Source organism: Podarcis cretensis (assembly GCF_951804945.1).
Source record: "Podarcis cretensis genome assembly, chromosome: 13".
Classification (NCBI taxonomy): domain Eukaryota; kingdom Metazoa; phylum Chordata; class Lepidosauria; order Squamata; family Lacertidae; genus Podarcis; species Podarcis cretensis.
The window spans coordinates 40,273,411-40,295,993 of NC_137182.1; the positions used below are offsets into that span (position 1 = coordinate 40,273,411).

At 46.6% G+C, this 22,583-nt stretch overlaps 2 protein-coding genes and 1 long non-coding RNA gene across 8 annotated transcripts; 1 reads left to right on the forward strand and 2 right to left on the reverse strand.

Moving 5' to 3' along the window:
• Positions 1–3,141: 3,141 nt before the first annotated feature.
• Positions 3,142–10,965, forward strand: LOC307201720 (dual specificity protein phosphatase 14-like). Of its 5 annotated transcripts, none has more exons than XM_079951050.1 (2): positions 3,142–3,468; positions 7,486–10,965. In XM_079951050.1, the coding sequence occupies exon 2, from the start codon at positions 7,491–7,493 to the stop codon at positions 8,130–8,132; it is 642 nt and encodes a 213-aa protein (XP_079807176.1). In that variant the 5' UTR covers positions 3,142–3,468; positions 7,486–7,490; the 3' UTR covers positions 8,133–10,965. The 5 variants fall into 5 exon arrangements, with proteins under 5 accessions (XP_079807176.1, XP_079807174.1, XP_079807178.1 ...); XM_079951048.1 differs by lacking the exon at positions 3,142–3,468 and adding an exon at positions 3,865–4,045; XM_079951052.1 differs by lacking the exon at positions 3,142–3,468 and adding an exon at positions 4,484–4,780.
• On the reverse strand, positions 6,491–7,373 carry LOC307201721. Its single transcript, XR_013832747.1, has 2 exons — positions 7,071–7,373; positions 6,491–7,026 (listed from the first exon to the last, which is right to left on the reverse strand). It is a non-coding gene; the product is annotated as an uncharacterized lncRNA (long non-coding RNA).
• A 1,458-nt stretch (positions 10,966–12,423) lies between the features above and the next one.
• HIRIP3 (HIRA interacting protein 3) lies at positions 12,424–22,549 on the reverse strand. 2 transcript variants are annotated; one of them, XM_079951361.1, is made up of 7 exons: positions 22,342–22,549; positions 20,585–20,705; positions 20,283–20,433; positions 16,322–17,745; positions 15,426–15,600; positions 13,920–14,018; positions 12,424–13,208 (listed from the first exon to the last, which is right to left on the reverse strand). In XM_079951361.1, exons 1-7 carry the CDS (start codon positions 22,416–22,418, stop codon positions 13,066–13,068), a joined length of 2,190 nt encoding a protein of 729 aa, XP_079807487.1. In that variant the 5' UTR covers positions 22,419–22,549; the 3' UTR covers positions 12,424–13,065. The 2 variants fall into 2 exon arrangements, with proteins under 2 accessions (XP_079807487.1, XP_079807486.1); XM_079951360.1 differs by lacking the exon at positions 20,585–20,705 and having other exon boundaries at positions 20,283–20,430; positions 22,336–22,521.
• Positions 22,550–22,583: the final 34 nt, after the last annotated feature.

A 22,583-nucleotide genomic window follows, 5' to 3' on the forward strand; every position in this document is an offset into this window, starting at 1 on the left:
TAGTATGTCATAGTTCTCTGGATTGGTTCAGTATTTCTCTTGTGTTGGGGAAAGGGGGAGGTGGGTGTAGGGTTGCCAAACCCCAACTGTGCAGAATATGAGCCATCGGAATATGAGCCAGAATATGAGCCATCTTCCTGATCCTTTATCAGAGGCCAGCCTTTTCAAAACATGGGAGGTAAACCTGGTCACGTGTAAATAAAAATGCTGTTAGGGGGATGGTAACCTTCCCAGTTCTGTGAGCTGCTGCCCTACTTTTCCTTCTCTGACGCCTACCACACATCTTCATGGTCTTGCAGCCTCCTTTCTCTCATTAACAGATCATACACAATTCGTTGCCTACACTTTGGAAAGCCTTGACAGTGTATTAAGAAGTGACCAGACACTTCACTCACATATAACAATGGTGTCTGTGGTTGCCACCCTCCTAGGAAGGGCACTCATGCACTTTCAACCAAGATCTGAATAGCAGACCTTTAGCAAGGGAGGCTTTTCAATCTGGTTTGTCTCCCATGTCAAGGAAAGCTGCAAATTATTGGTTTGTCAGCTACTTGTTAAGGGTGCTTATATAAATATTGGCACTCAGCCTGATGTCCCATAACTTCTTAGGCAGGCCACCAACCCCTCACAGAATACAACCTTAGGGGAAGGATTGTGTCTAGTGCACTGATTAATATTTTGTGGAGTATATCTCTTTTTTTAAAAAGCTGTATTGCTTTAATTTATTTAGTAAATGTCGTATTTTACATCCAGAGGTCTTTATCCAGACTTATACAAATACAAGCCTGTTGATTCCTGGCACATTTAACTCAGCAAAGTAGATCCCATCCTTTCCAAGGTACATGCTGTACAATGCAAGTGGAAGAATTTGAAAAATGAGAGCTACGTCAACAATGGCTTTGAGGAGGGGTGAATGTATGCCAGTGTTTTGCCCTTTACCTTTTTGGGTATTGGACTGCTGACAGGCTCTCCCACCCCTTCCTTACATGCCAGGAAAAGTGTTACTTGGTGTGCTGGGGCCGTTAAAAAACATGGATGTCCTGCTGGACAAAACACGACCACAGTCCTTCGCTATGGGCAAACAGCAAGCAGGTTAACAAGACCGGGAGGCCAGCTTTTGCTGCTATGACAACTAAGCCTTTTCACTCCAGGACACCTGGCAGTTACGATAGCGCTAGATTTCTAAACAAACAAGTGCTTGGCCTCCAACTGTGCTCATAATCCCAGACATATGAGATTGGGCTGTGGTAATTTAGTGTTGAAGGAACCTGCCTTCTGTACGTGGTCAAGTCCATTTTCTTATTATTTCCTGGCATTTTCTAGTCTGAAGGACCGAAAAACACTGAAGCACTGAAAAACACCGAATTAACAGTTTTCTGTGGTTTTGCTCTGGTGCAGGGTGACCAATTGCAGAATAAACATTTCCCTTTGCATTTCATGCATTAATTAGTTGAACAGCCATTTCTTCTCCACAGGAGACCCCGAGAACTGTGGTCCTCTGAGGTAATTTAGGCATCACCGGCAGACCCCTAATCAAACGACATTCCCCGGGATTACTGGGCGATGAAATGTGGGGAAGAGGGGGCAGGGCATGTATTTTTCATACTGAATGCCTTTCTACCCCACCTTTTTATCCACAGAGCCGAACATTGTCCTTCCCCGCTCCTCATTTAATCCCCACACCAACTCTGTGTGGTAGGCTAGGCTGAGAAGTGGTGACTGGCCCAAGGTCACCTAGCGAGCTTCATGGCTAAGTGGAGATTTGAACCCTGGCCCAACCCTGAGTCTAACCACTACACTACACCACCCTGGCTTATATATCTATATATCTATAAACTCATAAGTTTGTAAAGCAGCTGCAGCTGCGTAAAAGAGGGAATTTTAGCCGGCACGTGCAATTGGTCATGAAGGGATGAGAAAAGCCACTCTTGCTGCAATGTCCCCATCTACACATGGGAGCAGTCCTGTCATTAGGCAGTGAGAGATGGGCAGATGATGGTGTCTCTGGTCTTCCTTTCCTCCTCCACGGTCCTTGGCTGGAGAACAGAGTTGTGTGTGACAGGCAGCCTGCCTGCACGGTGCCCCCAAAGCTGTTGGTTCATAGTTGCTCCCCCTTTCACCTTTTAACTCTGGTGTTTGCCTCACTAAGGGTCCTTCCGAATTCTTTTATTGTGCGTTCCTGATTATTTCTGATCTCGTGAGGTATTGGGTGGCTATTCCCAATCCTGCTTCCAATATTGTTTGTGCCTGCAAAAGTTTGGGTGCGGATATACTGCTCCCTTCCCAATCAGTGCGTGGGCTGTGATTTCCTCCTGAAATCCTGTAGCTTTTTAGAACGCAAATCTTCCACTTTTAAAAAAAATCTTACTTTTGTTGTGCTACAGAGCAAAACAAGTGCAACGATGCAGTAACACTGAGGAAGCATCACAGAACAGCTAATAAAGTTGGTGATGTATGGACAGTCCAGTATAAAATCCACAACCAATGACTATCAGGCAGTTACTTTAACTAATGCACTAATAATGTGTCAATGACATGTCACAGAATACAGCCATAAAAACCCCCAGCCTTAGAATGTTGATGTCCTAGATACATATTTTATTCCTCTCTTAAGCACTTACTGTATATCCTTTATCACATGGAGCTATATATGCCGCAGTTGTGGTACTGTTTTCATATCTCCAGGGAATCTGTTTACTCCATTGCATCCTGCAATGTTTCCAATCCTTTACTATGGCAGCATCTTATGCGTTATTTACAAAGTGGCACACAACTCAGTAGTTACGGTAATGCGCACTATTATTTTGAGGCGAGGCGGGCTTTAACCCGCTAAATACGGTAACGCTTTGACGATTTCCGCATAGGAGGTGAGACGAACAAAGCGATACGCTGAGTCACGCTTACCGTAATAAGCTAGATACAAGGACATGATTTTTGACTCCGTTTGGGTATACAGTACTGTATTGTATTCCCTTGTGTTCACTAAAGCGGGCGATGCAAACTTTAGGATTACTATCCGTGATGTTTGAGCACGTAACAGAACTTCAGGCGGATCCCTATTGATCTTTTAAGATCATTGTGGCTCTCAGATGTTTTAAATATGTTTTGCACTGCTTGACGATGGGGCAATTTTGTATTTGCACATTGTTTCCTGAAGCGTTTCCCCTGGAAAGGCGGTTTATAAATGTATTAAATAAAGGCAAGAAATCCTTACTCAGCATCGAACGCGAACCTGCCTGCAACGCACCAGCTTCTAGGGCAATGGAACCAAGCCTCTTGCACATTGTTAAGCAGGGACAGATTGGCTTCTTCCCGTGACAAAGTGTGCCTGGAGGAGGCGTGGCTTAAAAAGAGAAACGCAGCTGAACATTAAAAACGGCCCTGCTGGGTCAGAGCAAAGTCCTTCTGGTTTTGCGTCCCGTCTCCTACAGCGACGGGCCAGATGTCTCCCGGAAGCCCACGACCAAGGTACGAAGGCAAACGCCCTCGATTGCTGTTGCACGCTTCCAAGGGCTGCAATTTGCAGATACACTGCCCCTGAACACGGAGCTTTAAAGGCCTCCTTTTTCCTTCAAGGAAAATAAATCCCTGGGGCGGGAGGATATTAATTTTAAGGCGGCAGCACCTTTCCATACCTGTCCTCAGTGTCCCACATCCACGGAGTTAATTTATTGCCGTGTCCTGGCACAGGATGCCGCTCGATCCTAACTTGTAGCCTTCCCGACAACACCTCCCCCCCGCCGCCGCCACCCCTGGGCCTTTCTTATCCCACCTCTGGAGCCCGCGCCCTCCCTTTCTCCCAACAGCTTTGCAATCGCTTCTCCTCCAGGGACGGGAACCTCGGTTGGCACTTTCGCTGTGACTCACGCGTGTTCCCCGCACCTTCCTCGCTCACAGGAACGTGGAAGCTGAGAGTGGGGCGAGGATGATGGGCTGATTGTGACGCACAGAACTGGGGTGGTGGTGGAGGGAGGCTCTCCGCAGTGGCGTGAGCTTTCCCAAAAACGGTGACCCGAAGACGAGTTCCCAATTGGTACTTTTATGTGTACGTGTGAATGCCGCAGCCCGTGATTAGAGAGAGGACAGTGTCCCATCCTGCTGCTTGAATATTTTTCCACGCACAGAAAATAGTGGGGGAGATAATGTTGCCCTCCTCTTATTTCCTGGAATGGAGCCTTTTTGGACTTCGTGATAAGGCTCCCCCTTATCAGTAACCTTGCCTAATCTTGAGGTTAATTTTGTAACACTGAAGTCTCCAAGGCAGCTGGAGGAGGGGGTTTAACCTCCACAGTTTGCAGCGGAGGGAGGAGAATCTACCCCGGAAGCGGAGGCGGGAAGGGAAAATCCGTGGGTTTTCAGTCCCTCCTCCTCCTCCTCCTCTCCTCCCCCTTCGCGAGCCCCGGCTTGTGTCACTGGCTCTGACGACAGCATCCTCCCCCTCATCCCGTCGCCATGGCAACCTTTTGTTACCTCCAACGCTTGAGTGGTCCAGGAGGGGAGGGGGCTGGCAAGGGTGGTATATAGGCAATGCTGGGGGGGAGCCAGGGAAGGAAACTCCTGATCCCCACCCAGAAGGAAAGAGGCGCTGGGAGAGAAGAAGCAAGGCCAGGGGAGAAAAATCTATATAGAGATATATAGTATTTATTAAAATAGATTATAGATACACCTGTAAAGGGAGATCTGTTTGGAAGCAGAGAAGAAGGGGATTACGAGATCGATCGGAAACAGAGACATTCAGACGTCTTCTCGCCCGTTAGCCTCCTTCCTCAAAACCATTTAGGTGGGCCAGAGAGGGTTTCTTTCGTGGGGAGAGTTTTTGAGAGCTGTTCTCAGAGCTTCCATTGAAAGACAGCACTGCCTGGTAATTAAAAAAACATACATTTCCTTTTTCAAAGTTTGGGGTTGTTTGGAGTAGAGGGGGCAACTGATTTTGGTGTTGCTATTTGTGCAGAAGGGTCATGATTTCTGGAGTTGAGTGGGTGGGGAGGGAAGGGTCGAATGGCAGCTGGGGATGTTCTTAGATGTGTGTTTATTTGAATAGTGGGAGCGGTTGGGGAGTTTGAGGCAAAAAATTTGGGGTACTGAGAGGAGGAGCACATGGGATCAGCTTTGGTGGTGACATGGGAGCAAGATAAATGTAAGATTTAAAGCGAGTCGACCCACAATAACTACCACACCCTTATTGAGAGGCATGACTCCACACACACAAGCACAGGGCGGCTGTGCTGTGCTCTCCAGTATGATTCTGAAGGATAGGCTGGACTGAGGACGAACATTTGGAGGGAGTGGTATTGACATAATCAGTGTTAGATGCTGCAACGCTTAATTCCAAAATCAATATTAGGTACCTTTATTGGTGCTAGCATTCACATTTCCCAGAACTCTTAATCAGTTTAGGTATTAAACAATACTGGGGTTTGCTAGTGGTAAAGCCATTCATGTCTGCCTGTGTTAGCTAAAAGAGTTAAAACACTAGGCTAAGGGATTAGATACACACATGGAAACTGTGCATTTTATGGGTTGCAGAGCCAGAGGTTAAGGGCCCAGGGGCGTGGGTTTATTGGTGGCAGGCAATAGGGAGAGGGGGCTAGAGGTTTAGGCATTTTGAGGTTTGAAGGAATGTGATTCAATATCATAGTCATGTCTAAAAACAAAGGAGGTTGAGAATGAGAGATTTTTAGGTGAGTGGACCTCATAGGATGAAGAGATAAAATAGATGGAGACTGTCATCCAAAGTGAGGATCCCTCAAGAGCTGTTCGGACTGGACTCGTGTTACATCTAAACAGGGAGCAAAGCTGGTTGCGGGAGAACTCACAACTTGAGTGAAGAGGAAGCAGGCATAGAACACATTCTGCTTGTTAATTCAAAAGACCTCCTTACCTTTTCCCCTCAGCATTAACACACAAATACACAACCTGCTACCTAAGAAGATGGAAGCATGGGGGGGGAGGGGGTAGCCTTTCAAAATCCAGGATTTCTCTTGATTTTGATCATTGAAGATCAGTTTAAAGCACGAGTTCCAACTGATCTGTGTTAAAAGATCTTGAGTATATGCCCTCCCTGGACCCATATCCTCATCTAGTTTTCAAGGGTAGTGGCATCTGAAAGCACCCCACAAGAATGGTTGAATGAACTCTACTTAAGTTAGGAAGTGAAATAGAACGAGAACCTCTCTGTGTAAGTTAAAGTAAATTGGAGTGACAAGTTATAATTGTGCTTGGTGGCATATCTGAACTATGTGTTGAGCCCTATAATAGGAAAATTAGTATATTTTTGAATTCCCCAGCAAGACCCAGCATTATTCTCCAGGATGTAGCGTTCCAAATGGACCCACTACAATCCTTGCAGAATGCATCAATGAAGCATTTTGTATACTCACAGCCTAGTAGACCCCGTGATGTCAAATATATGTTGCCCAGACATCTCAAATTTCAGGACAAACCAGAAATATCTAGTTAGGACCACAATGCCCTGCTATTTAAAAAAAAATAGTGAGGGAGTGGTCTTTCAGTTGGATCTTGGTGGTAGTTACTGTGGAGGTGAGATGGGGCCAGATTGTTGAACAGAGGATGAACATTTGGGGGAAGAAGCAAAAGCTATGGGGGATTATTACAAACATGCCCCATCTCCTATACAGGAGGAGGGGACCTCTGATGCAAAACTGTCACCCCCCCCTTTGCACCAATAATCATTGAGTATGAGTCACGCTTTGAGCCCATGGCTGTGATGGCAAAGAGGGTGGGGTGCAGATAGCCAATTAGGAATGGGCATGGGTTAGGCAGGGTGGGTCGAATGGGGATGGGCTGGTAAAGAGTCCGCTGGCCCTTTAAGAAGCTGTCCACTCCTACTCCCTATTCCTCCATTTTCCCACCATCATCGCATCATTCCTGCAGCATCACAGTTTCTAGCTCCTTCCCTTTCTCCCTCCCCACAACCTAACCCTGAGATGAGAACAGCAGCTACTACGGAATGATCGAGGTAGGTAGGCTATTGGGAGACGTTTGGCTTTGCACGGAAGCAGAACTCTTTTTAGTATATGTGCTGCCGAAGCGAGCACTGGAAGCAGAACTCTTTGATCTCTCTCCCTCCACATCCCATCTTTGCATCCCGTTCACTCCCTTTGCTCCCCTTATCACCTCACTTTGCTCTGTCTGCTCATCCACCTACCTTTCTCTCCTGTTTCAGTACCACAAATAACCTATCCATCTCTTCCACCTGCTTAAAAAAATTGCAAGTTCATTTCCCACCTCTGCCTCACCCCATGCCTCCCCAAATCCCATGCTTGTTCCTATATTTGTTAGAATAGGGGGGATGGCAGAAAAGGAGGAGGCAGAATCAGGGCATGGGGACTTTTGCTCTCTGGGAGTGTGCCAGACTCAATAGCAGCTGCTCAGTGAAAGAATGGAACCATGCATCTTTTAACTTGTTTGTTTGTTTAAGTGCACCAGTCCTTTGAAGTTTATCACCTCTTTCTTCCCCCCTAGCTGTTATGTACGCTGAACCATCCGCCATGAATTTCCGGAACCACGGCTTCTTCCGCCGTTCTCCGCCTCCTTCCGTGGCCAAGCCTGCCCCTGCTGCTGGGAACACTCTGTCCGTCTTAGGAGGCATCGCTCAGATCTCCCCTTGCCTCTACCTCTCCTCCGGCAATGCTGCGTCCAACAGGCACATGGTCTACTCCAGGGCAGTGACTTGCGTCGTGAACGCCACCATGGAAATCCCCAACGCCAACTGGCCAGATATTGACTACGTCAAGGTACCTGTCCCTGACCTCCCTCACGCTCCACTGTCCTTGTACTTTGACTCTGTGGCTGACAGGATACACCAGACGGGGAAGAAGAACGGAAGAACCCTTGTCCATTGCGTGGCAGGGGTCAGTAGATCTGCCTCCCTCTGCATCGCCTACTTGATGAAATACCACCGGTTGAGTCTCTTGGATGCCCACGAGTGGGTGAAGAGCAGGCGACCCGTTGTAAGGCCCAATGTCGGCTTCTGGAGACAACTCATTGAGTACGAACGCAAGCTGTTTGGCAAGAACACCGTCAAGATGGTGCCCTCACCCATTGGCTTGGTCCCAGATATCTACGAGAAAGAGACCCGGGGGCTGGTCCCCCTGTGGAACTTAAGATAGACGCTGGGCAACTTTGGGAATGTGGTTGGGTGACGCGGGCTGCTTGAATTTAGGATCAAAACATTCCACCATGTTCGGACCACTCCTAAGATCTTCCGGCATGGTGGACTTTGGTAAGAAAATGCTGTTACAATAGTCTTTTTTTGGGAGACCTTGCAATATGATTAGATCATGAAAAAGACCTTGAGTTGCTTGGCCATTTCAGTGTGATTGACTGGTTCCGCCATGTCAAATGTTACTAAGAACTTATATAGTTTTGCTTGTATTAAGAGAAGATGGTTAATAGCAGAATATAGGCAGTAAATATATTTATCTAAAGCAGAGCTTCGAGATCTGAATAAATTGACCCTCCCTTTGTGAGGAGGAAAGGGAGAAAAATAATTTATTGAAGACAGCTTCAGAATTACTTCCCGGCAGTAGGGCCTGGGTTTACTTTGGTTTTAACAAACACAGTAAACTCCCCCCCCCCCCGAGAGTGAAATCTTAGCAGTGATGACAGGCGTTAATGTTAACATTGCTCCCAAGGCACACATTGTTTAAGGACTGCTTTGCCAATAGAAGGCAGAAGTGAAGAAGCTGAAGATGATCAAACTTCCAAGGGCAGATGGTACGTTTCAGCTCCAGAAAGCAGAAGGAGTCTTCAGTACAATAATTTTCACTGTGCAGGCTACAGCCCAGCAGCCCATGGGTATAATGAATACTGCTGTTTCACTATAATACTGTTCCAACCCAGGAAAATCCACTCGTGTGGGGAACAGAGGATTAATGCTCATATTACCTCAGTACAGGGCTAACTGTGGAGGGCAAAAAGCACAAAGAAAGGTAAATTGTCCAGTGGGGAGGGGAGAAAGTAAAAAACTATATCTATTTCTGACACTGGGGTATTACTGTTCAGCATTAAAAGCCTGTTACCTCGCTTCCTCAGGAATAATGAACAATATGGTGGGGCTCTGGCATTGTGTAGGAAAGGGCAAACCATTTTCTAATCACAAGTTGAGAGCAACGTTTTCTGGACAAAAACCCCCTCTCAGTAGAATGTGTGCATGTGTTTTTAAAAGCTTTTAATGCCACAGAGAGGACAAAATGATAGGATAACAATAGTTAGGGGGGTAAATTTAACATCTGAGGAGATGGATCTGCAGTTAAGTATGCTAGTGAAGAGGAACTGGGTTCTACTTGAAGATTTTCTGACTATACCAGAGAGTGAAAGGTGGAGGTGAATCCAGAGTCAAGTGTGTGTTCAGTTAAAATTTAGCCGTTTTATTTCAAATTAATTTGAATATTTGAAAGTCAAGGGAACAGCTTGGGATGTTCAAGGCCTAGAGTTATCCAGACTACAATAAAGAGCTGTGAGGTAGTAGGGAGTAAAATATTCCAAATGGAATACGTTTTAGAAGTTACATAGGGTGTTCTGCCATATAAATTAACTTTGGAGGTACAGGTTTCCAAGTGCTTTAAAGAAATTATTGGAAAGCACAAATTTGGTCATTTTAAATAAGGATGTTCCAGATAGAGAGACCCTTTTAAAGAAGTTTCCCTAGCAAAGTTATTGCCCTGTTGGATGGATGGGCTTAACACTCAGCAACCCCTTGGTTGTTGTTTCGTTTCTATTAGTACTGGTTTTTATTATAGTATTGTAAAAGGTGTGGTTAACTAGGACTTCCACAGCAGTGCTTTTCTCTCCAGAACAAGGAACTTATTTCACCCTCACTTTTGGAAGTTTTAGCCTGCACTGACTTTTCAGAGCGATTTCCCCCCAGAACCTTGCCTATCAGTCAAGCCTTGCTAGAAAGTTCTAGAAGCTCATAGCTAAAGTAGGCCTGTGTGGTATCTGAGAAAAGGATGGCTTACTGGCTGAATATTTCAAGGCTAATTTATAAAGTGTGTGTGTGGGAGGGTTTTGAATTCCTCTTTTCTCACTGCAAAATTTCTACTACATTCGAAATGTCTTGAAGCATAGATAAGCAACTGGCAACTCAGACCCTCTCTCATATTTGAAGGTGGACGACTGCCCCACACATACCATACTCATCAGGAATAATTTGAAGTGGACAATGTATTCATTTGTGTCAACATTGTTATCTATTATAGACAATGAAAATGTAGGAGTGTAATTCTTTTGGTTAAGGAATTCTAAACATATACACGCCATATTAGGTTTTCTTTTGTAGACTAACGCTAGTACAGTGGTTCCTTATGTCAAACCTCTTAGCAGCTGAACATTCATCTATCGAAAAGACTGAGGGAAAACTATGTTGCTTTTGAGCAAAACTCAAACACCCCTCACTCTGTATGTTTTCAAGTACAGGTGTCAAAGCCCAAAGGTTTGGGCTATTTAAGGATAGTCTTGCATGAAAGAGGAAGGATTTTGAGCTGAAAGTGACTCTGGAAAGATAACTTTTTACCCATACAACTACATATTCCTGCTTCAAAATTAGTCACTGAACCCCCAAGTTAGAGAAGAGCATTTAAATCTCCCCAAAGGCCTGGCATCTTAATAGGTGAATTTACACAAAAGAAAGAGTCCTATCTTCTAAGACTGAACACAGGACTGGTCAATGTAGAGACATCTAGCGTATATTGTCCTCCGATCTCTGAATTGGGCTCAGAAACAGAACTACTGCTGTCTGAGGAGGAAATTGTTACAGAGGATGGAGCATAAGCTGGTCTTCCTTTCAAGTGGTGAATATGTACATAAAACCTCTGCAGTTCTGTATACTTTGTAAATACTAGAGGATTAAAAGAAAAAGAAATCTATATTAATTAAAGTTAGGGTTTCTTATTGCTTCAGTTCAATGACAAAAGATCTTAATAAATATAAAAATGTAAATGAGCCGCTCCCTGCAGTGTTATTGCCTATTGGTTTTAGAGTTTCATAAAATGGTGTTTTGTTTTGTTTTGGCATTCATGTGAGGGAGAGGGATCACACAGCTCTATGATAGAGCATATGTTTCGTATGCATAAGAGCCTAGTTTTAATCCTTGGCTAGTTAAAAGAATCTGGTGATGGGAAAGAATCCTCCCTAAGACCCAGAAGAGCCAGTGCACAACTCTGGGCCAAATGCACCAACTTTCTGCCCTGCTATAACGCTGGTTCCTAGGAGGCACAGACAAGGAAACAGAGAGGGGATCTTGGTTGGCTTCCTTTCAAAATAATCCAAACTGGACTGAATGATGAACGATCTCACTTTGTGTAAGGCACCAAAAGATGCTGTCCCAGGAAACCCCAATCTTGCAGAGTATTTCATCAGCACATGCCACACCCATATACTTTATTAGGACCTTGCTATTTTTTAAGTTTTTGTAGCTATTGCAACAAACTCTCCACTGCCATTTTTTGTATGCATTCAAAGCATGTTGCCATGACGGGATGAGAAGTCTGGGCAAGTGAGGCAACGTTAAAGGATCTGGAGAAACTTCCCTGTGGCGGATTCCTAGACTGTAGAGGTGTATCAGTGTGAATAAGCCAAGTCTGTAGCCAAATGGGTGAAGTCACTGCAGCCCACAGCACCCGCACTCCCCAGCAGTGTGGGATCATGTCACAGGGGGAAGAGCTACGCAACCACAGAAGCTCCATTCCCAATATGCTAGAGCAGGGGTAGGCAACCTAAGGCCCGTGGGCTGAATGCGGCCCAATCGCCTTCTCAATCTACATGAGTAGAATGTGTCCTTTTATTTAAAATGCATCTCTGGGTTATTTGTGGGGCCTGCCTGGTGTTTTTACATGAGTAGAACGTGTACAGTGGTATCTTGGGTTAAGTACTTAATTCGTTCTGGAGGTCCGTACTTAACCTGAAACTGTTCTTAACCTGAAGCACCACTTTAGCTAATGGGGCCTCCTGCTGCTGCCGCGCCGCTGGAGCACAATTTCTGTTCTCATCCTGAAGCAAAGTTCTTAACCTGAAGCACTTATTCTGGGTTAGCGGAGTCTGTAACCTGAAGTGTCTGCAACCTGAAGCGTATGTAACCTGAGATACCACTGTACTTTTATTTAAAACACATCTCTGGGTTATTTGTGGGGCATAGGAATTCGTTCATCCCCCCCACCCCGCCAAGTATAGTCTGGCCCACCACATGGTCTGAGGGACAGTGGACCAGTCAACGGCTGAAAAACGTTGCTGACCCCTGTGCCAGAGCCTCTGGTTCTACGAGATCTAGAAGTTTGCCCTTTTAGGAAAAGCTGCAATAATTTAGACGCTTTGACGGATCCAGCCTCTGCACCAGTTGTTGGATTATGGTGAATTACTTAGCATATACGTTCATGAAAAGAGCAGTTGGGAGGGTGTACAGAGTCTCACTTAGAAAGTCCAACATTTATTAACAAATATAAAACATTTTAGCTGTAAAATCTCCAGAACACCATCCATAATTAAATGTGGTCCACATTGCAAAGGCACATCTGTCCTCCAACCAAGTGAATCAATTTCGTTCTCATTTAGGAGGCGCCCAGAGGGAAGAGAAATGCCACAAAATATGAAAAGAGGCAAGGTAGCAGACCATATAGGAAATGAAGCCCCACATCCCTCCTTTGCAACATACTCTTGCATGTGTTCTTGTTTAGGATTCTTGTTTACTCTTGGAAAGAAGGGTCATAGGGGAAGGTGGCCATACCTCAACTATAATACAGCTATTTGAAGGAACTGGTGCTCTCTTTCTGCCCATCTCCCTTAGGAGTACAAATATTTTTGGGAAGGGATGAACCTTTGCCCTCAGGAGAGACATTTGTGTCCCGCCTTTCATGCTGGTGATGGGGAAACAGCAACAAAAATATTAACATTATCTTTGTTTTGTCATGCATGTCAAGTGGGGTAAAATGGGCCAAAAACATCACGAAGCCCTCTCTTGGTTGTCAGGGTCAGACCAACTTGCGTTTTCCCTCAAAATTAGGGCAACAAGCAACCCATGAATGCCTACGGTTCCCTCCAACCCTGGAGTCAATTGCTTTCTCCATCTGAACTGATGACACCTTTAAGGTGGGACCAGTCCTTAATCGGACTGTGGACGGGTGAATCTTCTGGGGAGCTGTGCTGCTTAGGCTTGCTGTAGAGACTCCAGACGTTCTGACGCCTTGGGCGGCCTGTGTGAATAAAAGGGTGGAGAGAGACAGAAAAGAGTTTCGCATGAAGAGGCAACAGCTCTAAGGACACTTGTAGGGCTCCATGGACCAAGCCCACTTTGCTCTGTGCTCACAGCTACAAGATGTGAAGCACATGCCTTCAAGCAAAAACCCCTCTTGGCTTCTCCTCTCTTATCTAAACGACACCCCTAGAAGTCTACCATCTTTTTTCTTACACCCGTGCCCTTTTTCCTCTCCGCCCCTGCATGCATGCATGCAAAAAAGAAAAAAGAAAAAAGAAACTGGAATATCTGTAGTATTTACTTGGTCATCAAAAGGAACGGTTGACATGCATCCTTTGGTCAGAAATAAGACGCAAAAACAAGACTGGAAGTAAATGACAATCAGTTAGAAAAGTAGAATATCCAAGATTGGGAAGAAGCATATCACAAGCCCCACGTCTGATTTCCAGTTTTCCCACCAGACGATGCGCGATATTAAATGTTAATCGCACAGTGGGAGCGCTGAAATCAAATGGGCTTTAGTATCTTAAATCCACTGATATCAGTGGGCCTGCTCTCAGTGTGACATAACCGGTTATCACCCTGTGTGGGGCAGGTAGGCTCAAATACACATGCAAAACAAAGGCAGAAATCAGGAAGTTGAAGTTTCCAGGTTTCTTCCTATCTACCACTAGCCATGCCCCTTCTCTTTGGCTCCTCCCACCTTTACCTTGTGTGGCAATGATGTTGCAGAGATCGAGCGAAGCAATTTCGGCGGCCACTTCCCGCTTCTTCTTCAAGGCCTTGCACTTGGCCAGAGATGGTGCCCCTGAGAAAAGGGGAGGGAAAACACAGGCCAAGAAGTGAGACACGTGGGCAAGTGTCCCCCTGTGCTCAGAAGGATAAGACTGAAAAATAGCCACACTCTGAAAAAGATGTTGCTGTAGTTTCTCTGAGGTAAATGTAAAGGTAAAGGAACCCCTAACCCTTAGGTCCAGTCGTGACCAGCTCTGGGGTTGCGGCGCTCATCTCGCTTTATTGGCCAAGGGAGCCGGCGTACAGCTTCCGGGTCATGTGGCCAGCATGACTAAGCTGCTTCTGGTGAACCAGAGCAGCACACGGAAACGCCGTTTACCTTCTCGCTGGAGCAGTACCTATTTATCTACTTGCACTTTGATGTGCTTTCAAACTGCTAGGTTGGCAGGAGCAGGGACCGAGCAAAGGGAGCTCACCCTGTCACAGGGATTCGAACCGCTGACCTTCTGATCAGCAAGTCCTAGGCTCTGTGGTTTAACCCACAGCGCCACCCGTGTCCCTTTCCCTGAGGTAAAAGGTAAAGGTAAAGGTACCCCTGCCCGTACAGGCCAGTCGTGTCCGACTCTAGGGTTGTGTGCTCATCTCACTCAAGAGGCCGGGAGCCTGCGCTGTCCGGAGACACTTCTGGATCACGTGGCCAGCGTGACGAAGCTGCTCTGGCGAGCCAGCACCAGCGCAGCACACGGAAACACCGTTCCCTGAGGTACGGTGCCTTTAAAAGAGCCTGATGGGTACAAATTCAAACAGGGGCAGCTTTTCATTCACGTGGGGATGCAGCAGTGAGGAAAGCAAGTTCTCTTCAAGTCTCACAAACCAAAAAAACCTTGATGTGTGGGAGAAACTAGAGAAGGGCTTTAGCGCAGTGACAGAACATATGCTCTGCATGCAGAAGGTCCACGCTTCAACCCTTGGCATCGCCAGTTAGGGCTGGAAAAGTCCCCTGCCTAAAGTATGGGAGAGTCACTGGCAGCCAATGCTGAGCCTGAAAGAACAGTTGTCCAACACATTAAAAGACAGCTTCATCTGACAGATTTCTGGATCATGCAAAGAATCTGGCTTTTGAGGCTGTAAAAGATAGTCTCTGGAGACACTTGCTTAAATTTCTGAACCAGAGGACCCCCAATTGGAATTACAGTAGTGAAGGCGGTGTGTGTGGTCACGAGACTCCCAATAGCTCTTTCCATAATCACACAAGATCAGCCATTGACTTTGAAAATGGGATGTGTGTGTGTAACTCCTACAGGCTGGTTGCAGCACCCACAACTTCCTTGGTCTGAACGTGGGGTTTGGAAGCAAGCACACACAGTGCTGCTGACCCCTAGTTCCTGGATCCAGCCTCTCCCTCCCTCTCTCCTTCCCTTGAAAATAGGCTTTCCCTGCCCTTCCCAGTTTCTGCCTAAAGCATTCAACTTGCACCTACCCTTCAGGCCGAGGTTTTCCAGCTCCTCTTTGAGCACCTTCAACTGAGCTTTGCGGGAGTGGCAACCGCTAAGCAGCTTCTTGTAATTCCGATGGGCACCACACTCCCGGATGTAGCGTTTCAGGCGTCGGATTGAAGAGTGCTCCTCATTCTTCCTGGAGAGATGCTCTTTGTCCTGCAGCAGGTGGGGAACGGGGAAGAGATCGCAAAACCTGACATGGGGTCCATAAAAACGCTGCATTTTCAAAAGGCAGCCATTCCTTTAAAATAACATGCTGTGCCTTATTGCAAGGGAGGGGAAACTTTTCCAGCCGCATTCCCTTTTGGGTGCCGCATGCTAGTGGAAGGCCCGTAGCTTTTCGCATAGAAGATTCCCAGGCTCAATCCCCAGCCTCTCCACACAGATGCTGCTGCCAGTCAATGTAGACAACAATGAGATAGATGGGCCAATGGTCTGAGACTCTGTTCCTATGGTCTTAAGTGAAATGCCTGGGAAGGATGTGTATCCTGAAAGGCAGGATGCATAGTTAAAATACACACACAAATTTGATTTTCGATATAGAAGCAAAAGGAAAGAGTAAAGGTGGGCAGCTTGCTTAGACTGAGGGCCCCCACTGGCCATTAATCCCAAAACCCTGTGCTCCCTGCGTGCCTGACATTCAGGTTACTTTTGAGAGCAAAAGCTCGTGCCAGACTACACTCCATGGCCAGGCTGAATATACAGTGACCAGCACATTATGGTGCTGGAACTGCCACCCAGAACACAAAAGACTTGAGTAAATATCAATCTTGGGAATATCTTAACATGCTGGGGGGGAGGGAGGGAGAGGACAAACTGTGCCCGCAATTGTACTGAGCTATTAATGTTTGGTATTGCCAAGCAAAGATCTCGTTACCTTTCCTTTGCGTTTGGAAGAACGGGGGTCATCTTCATCTCCTGAGCTTGAACTCGCTTCCCTCCTTTGGGGCTTCTGCATCCCAGTCTTCTGCAGGCCTTTCTTCCTTCCCACCAATTCACTTCCACTGTCCTCTGAATCAGTCTCCAGATCTTTTTCAGCGATGGTATGCTTTCCCTGGGACTTCTCTCCTTCCTTTCTCAGCGACTCTTCCTCTGAGCTATATTCACTCCCAGACACACTCTTGCCCTTCTTTTTAAGCTCTCTTTTCTTTTTCCACTTTCCACTTTCCCGCTCTTCTGACCCATCCTCTGATTCGTCACTGCTCCCAGACATCTTGGATTTGCTCTTGCCCCTTTCCATCTCCTCTGCCTCACTGCACGATTCATCTTCGCTACTGCTGGGCTTCTTGGTCCCTTTTCTTTTTCGCTCTGAGCTCTTACGCTCATTTCTCTCGCTTTCTGATTCTTCCCTGCTTGTGCTTTGCTTGGGAGGCTTATGATTTCCCTGCTCCAGTTCCTTCCTCTTCTGCGTCTTTTTCATTCCTTTGCTGGCCTGCCTCTTGAACTCCCCACCGTCTTCAGAATCGCTCTCTGAGTTAGGGCTCCATTTCTCACTTGCCCTCCTAGCTGCCTTGTGCATTTCCTTCTTCGTCCAACTTTTGCCTCCGGTACTGTCTGAATCCCTCTCCAGCTCCTCTGCCCTAACACTTTCCCTGCTTCGTTTACTATTTCTCCTCATCTTGTTTTGCCTGCTGGGCTGCTCATCCTCTGAATCGCTCTCTGATTCATCCTCACCCTCACTCTCCTCTTGAGCCTTCAAACATCTTCGTCTTGGCCTGTTCTGAGCCTTTTTGCCACCATTGCCCTTCATCTCCTCTTCACTCTCACTTCCATCAATTCTTCCCCCCTTGCAGATTTTTCGTGCCTTGGGCAGCGCCATGTCCTCTTCTGACTCTTCTTCCATTTTTCTCCTTTGCTCATCCATATTTCTGTTCTTTCCTTTGCCCAGTGTCTCAGTCCGCTTCTGTTCTTTGCCAAACCCTTTCTTTTTCTGGGTCTTGTAGTTGCTCAGCTCTTGTTCAGAGTCACTCCCTGATTCGATTTTTTGGCCTTTTGCTGCCCTATGTTTTCTGATCTCTTCAGGGTCACTCTGTTCCTCTTCTGTTGTCTCCTTCGACTCACTCCCTGATCGTTCTCTCTGTCTCCTGCTCTGCTGCCCCCTGTTTGGTTTGCTACCTTTCCCCCTCTGGGCTCGTTCCCTCCTTCTCTTCTTAGCACTTTGCCCATCACTCTCAGATCCGCCAGCCTGCCCTTCTGCTCCGGAATCTTGTTGATCGGAGCAGCTAGAAGATTTCCCAGCTCCAACATGCTTAGGTATCTTCTTGGAATCAATCCCAGAATCTTTATCATCAGAACTGACTTCTGGAAGATAAAAAGTGAGCAACATGACAGATATTGAGAAGGGGCACTAATCAGTCTACTTGGCTGGAAATTTGCCTGGTCACCTGTGGCAAGTTAACAACTGTCTGCAGGCGACCAGGCATCCCCAATGTTGTCGCAACTGCTGGTGGTGGAGCCAATAGGGTCACGTGTGCCCCCTCCATAATAGCATAGCCCCGTAATGCATAGCAACCCACTATGAGGAATATACCCTTGTCCGACTTTAATTCAAATTATTTCCCACCCTGTTTCTTTTTAACATTTGTTCAATTTTTTTTTAAAAAAGCAAAGAATAAAAAACACAATTTTATTTGCTGACTCAGTAGAATTAATTTAGCAAACAGCAGAGGAGAGAAAACGCCACAGAGGAAAGCAAGTAGGAATCGTTACGGTGATCAGAGGTCAAAAATCCATCTAATAACAAACAAAAAACAACCTGCTGAGGAAAAAAACCCCTCAAAAAAGGGCAAACCACACACACACAAAGTAACTGCACTCACAAGAAAACAGCAGTTAAAGGCCCAAAGAACACCAGTGATTAAACTGGCCTGCTTCAAGCAAGGGCAGAAAAAATGAATTGCTGCTTGCAAAGGGGCAACTTAGAAGCCTCCGAGAAGTATGGTGTTTTTACTGCCTTCAAGAAAGTGGAGCATAACAATATCCCACTGTCCTATTTTCTACTGGCGAGAGAAGAATTACAAACCTGAAATACCATAAATAAAGGAAAAATAGTAACATTACTTTTTTAAAAAGGATAAGTGTTTATTAAAAGTGTTTAGAGACTCAGTATTTATTATTTATTTATTTCATAAAATTTATGCACTACTTGATTGTAAAAAACAAACAAACCTCAAGGCGGTCTACAAAAAGATAAAACAATAAAATAGGTTCACAGCCCTACTTTAAAACGTACAAGAGTTAAAATACTAAAATAGATCAAAATTACCTCAGCTTTCCAAGCATCTGGTTAAGCTTGTCTAAAAAAAGAATATTTTTAGCAGGTGCCGAAAAGCATACAGTGAAGACGTTGGCCTGATTTCAAGAGGCAGGGAGTTCCAAAGTGCAGGTGCTGCCCCACTAAACAATCGACTTCGCACCAATGCAGAGTGGGTATGACACGGCACCGTAGTAGTGCCAAGGTGAGTTCCAGGCAAATATTCCAGAGATGTTCCACCACCTCAGGCCACCATCATCTACACTCAGAAGATGTGGTGCTTCCCTTATGGCCGCCTCCTCCCCGTGAGGCCTGTTTTTAGGCTCAAGCCAGGACAGGGATCTACCCATGGAGAAGAAAGCTGACAGTGGCGGAGGTAATGTGTGTTTAGAAAACACGAATGAACGTTCCACCTTACATGAAAAACTCTCTGCATTTTGATAATTAAGAGACATGCTAGTGTTCCTTGGGCATATAGCTTTTTCATTCTTTTATACATTTAAAAATGTGTTCTGAAAGTGGCAGAGAGCCTATAAAGGAGGTAACCACATGCTTTCTGTGAAAGCCCTTTCTCTCTACACATAAAAATGCAGCTGACACAGATCTCCATTAAGGTAATTCTCAACATAACTAACAGAATCCTTCCAACTCTACAATTCTACGATGCAGGAATGTGGCTGAAGCTAAGCAAGCCATCAGTGATGGATGGAAGGGCCTCAGTGTGGGATAAAAGACAAAACAAAGTGGATTTTTAAAACAAGAGAAGCTGATTTCAATTATGTGCTGCTATCAGCCCGTGGCGCTGTGGGTTAAAGCCTCAGCGCCTAGGACTTGCCGATCGAAAGGTCGGCGGTTCGAATCCCTGCGGCGGGGTGCGCTCCCGCTGCTCGGTCCCAGCGCCTGCCAACCTAGCAGTTCGAAAGCACCTCCAGGTGCAAGTAGATAAACAGGGACCGCTTACCAGCGGGAAGGTAAACGGCGTTTCCGTGTGCGGCTCTGGCTCGCCAGATGCAGCTTTGTCACGCTGGCCACGTGACCCGGAAGTGTCTCCGGACAGCGCTGGCCCCTGGCCTCTTAAGTGAGATGGGCGCACAACCCCAGAGTCTGTCAAGACTGGCCCGTACAGGCAGGGGTACCTTTACCTTTACCTATCAGCCCGTTATCTGGACTGCATTTCCTTCAGAGGAAGGTCCCAGCAATTTCCTGCCAAAAAGCAAGGTCATCCAAGCAAACTGAAAGCAGTGCATAATGGACAGGCAACAAGCAGCACTTCCTCATGGACTGTGCAAGTGCTTTAAACAACCACAGAACTAACTGACACTCTCTCTCTCTCTCTCTCTCTCTCACACACACACACACACACACACACACTCCAAGAATCTCAGATACTCCCCGCAGCTGCAAATCACAAGGAAAGGATGGTAAACAGGTGGGAAAAGTCATCTTTCCCAAAAAACTGTCAGCCTGCCATTTACAAATAATTGTGAAAACCAACCTTAAGAAAGACCCTTCCACAAGCGAGAGACCAAGACTATGTCAGGGAGCATTTGCATACAGGACAGCATTTTGCAACCTTGTCACGTACCTGGTATGCTTCCAGTTCGCTGCTTCTTGAGCTCTTGGATTTCTAACTCCTCGCCAGGGGTATCAGAGTTGCAGCGAGGTCGCTTCTGGATAATGGAGTTGATGTGAGTCTTGAATTTTGCCATGAACTCTACAGCATTCACGGAATCCTCCTGTAGATGACATCAAAATGAAAAGTTTCCAGCTTTAACTATTTGGACCCCTTTCACTGCCTCCGGTGGCACAGCACACCTTTCCTCTCCTCCAGCTGGCTCCCCCAGAGAAAGTGCTGCCCTGCCCTTTACCCGCTAACATTGCCCGCACCTCCATCCGGTTCAACTCTAGTTCCACCAGCTGTCTGAGTTGCTCCTTTTGCTCTTCAGCCATACTCTCCCGCCCGACATGGAGGAGATATTTCTTCCGGATTATAGCATTTGTGAGGGTGCTGCAAGAAACAGCAATAATGGTGAGGAATGAGGCTTTTGTTGAATAGCCACACATTCACTGTTAATTTCATTTCCAGTTCCATCTCCAGTTCCAATGCATATAAAAACAATACAGTAATAGAATATCAACAGCCACCAAGTCACAAGGAACCAGCAAGACATGCATGCCCATCTCCAGCACCAATGAACGGATTAACCGAAATCTGGGGCAAATAAACACATTTTTATTTGGCACCAAAAGCCCAACAGTGTCAGCACCTGTTAAATCTAAGAAAGGAGGGCATTCCATTACTGATCTGCCAGTCCTGAGGGCACCCTCTTGTGTGTTGCCACATAGCAAGTGCTTGATAAATACAACATACGGGCAGGCTTAAATGGGAGCAGGCAATGCACAGACTATGTAGCCATGTAGGGTTTTACATGTCCACAACCTCCCGATGGGAGACAGACGCAACATGTACTTAAAAGTACTTGAGCAAAATGGTCACAGCTGGTGCCTGTGGGCTCCCTCATCCTAGACATTGGGCTTGTTACCTGAGAACTGGCCTATGTGTGTAAAAGCTAAAGGACCCCTGGACGGTTAAGTCCAATCAAAGGCGACTATTGAATTGCGGCACTCATCTTGCTTTTCAGGCTGAGGGACCTAGCGTTTGCCCACAGAACACCGTGACAGGAGCCAGAGCGCAAGGAAACACCAATTACCTTCCCGCTGCAGCAGTACCTATTTATCTACTTGCACTGGTGTGCTTTTGAACTGCTAGGTTGGCAGGAGCTGGGACACAGCAAAGGGGGCTTACCCCGTCGCAGGGATTCGAACCATCAACCTTCTGATTGGCAAGCTCAAAAGGCTCTGTGGTTTAGACCACAGTGCCACCCTATGTGTGTACTCGCCGCCGCCCCCCCAACTCATTTATTGTCAAAACAATAAATGTTCAAAATATACAGGGTGGATGCACATACATAGGTATATAAACCATATTCTGAAAAGCTGTAGCGAGCAATTCTGAAGCAATTTTGAGTCTCTTAAATGACCTCAACTATTTCTCTGCAGTAGCAGGAAGGAGATGAGGGAGAATACCTCCCCCAAAATAGTTCACCTGTAAATCCTGCTAATAGATAAAATTGCTTGGCATGTAGGGGGCTTACCCCTCCCTGGAAAACTGGTCTGGCATCTGTTAAGATATTTTCTGTTAAGAATGTTAATAGAGCATCTGTGTATCAATCGGTGTAAGTTTGTAAAAGAGATTCAGGATCCATCGTCCTTACCAGGTCAGAGGGATATCCTGGACCCCCACCCACCCACCCACTCCCGGCCAGCGACTGACCACGACCTTCTCCTCCAAGGGAGGCCAGATCTTCATGGCAAATGATGCCAGCAGGTGTGCGCTCAGCGGTTCAGTCTTTCCTCGCGTCACACCAATTCCCGAGGAAGCGCCTTTCCCTCACCGCCCTACCCGACGGGAAAGCGGCCGGCTGTGCGGTTTATTTCAGCGGCGAGGCAAACGCACTCTGCAAATGCTCAGGGGCACCCCAGTCTTCCTTAGTTCCGAGCGTGAAAAGCAGGTTTCAGGGCCAAAGGCCGCCGGCCCCGGGTTCATCCTTGCAGGCGCCCCTTCAGCAGCTCCGGACTCTCACCTGAGGTCGGGCTTTTCCTGGAAAAGAGCCCTGACAAAGGCTTCCATCCTCTGCAGCTCCGCGGGATCCGCGGCCATCCTTTCCCGCCAACGGGCTCCTCCGAGCTGAAGCGGTCCTTCTCCCCGCAAGGCCTACTGGGAAGTGTAGTCCCGAGTAACAGCGACCGCAGCACTAGCAACCGGAGGAACCTCTCACGGAGGCGGGTGGAGAAACAGGGGAGCGACGCAGGGCACGGGAGGCGG

Excerpts from the sequence above, each read along its gene's own strand:
- HIRIP3 (XM_079951361.1), bottom strand. The coding sequence starts at position 22,418 with ATGGCCGCGGATCCCGCGGAGCTGCAGAGGATGGAAGCCTTTGTCAGG. Across the intron at positions 20,706-22,341 it reads CAGGAAAAGCCCGACCTCAG|CACCCTCACAAATGCTATAA; the intron begins GTGAGAGTCCGG and ends TGTTTCTTGCAG. Across the intron at positions 17,746-20,282 it reads GCGAACTGGAAGCATACCAG|AAGTCAGTTCTGATGATAAA; the intron begins GTACGTGACAAG and ends TTTATCTTCCAG.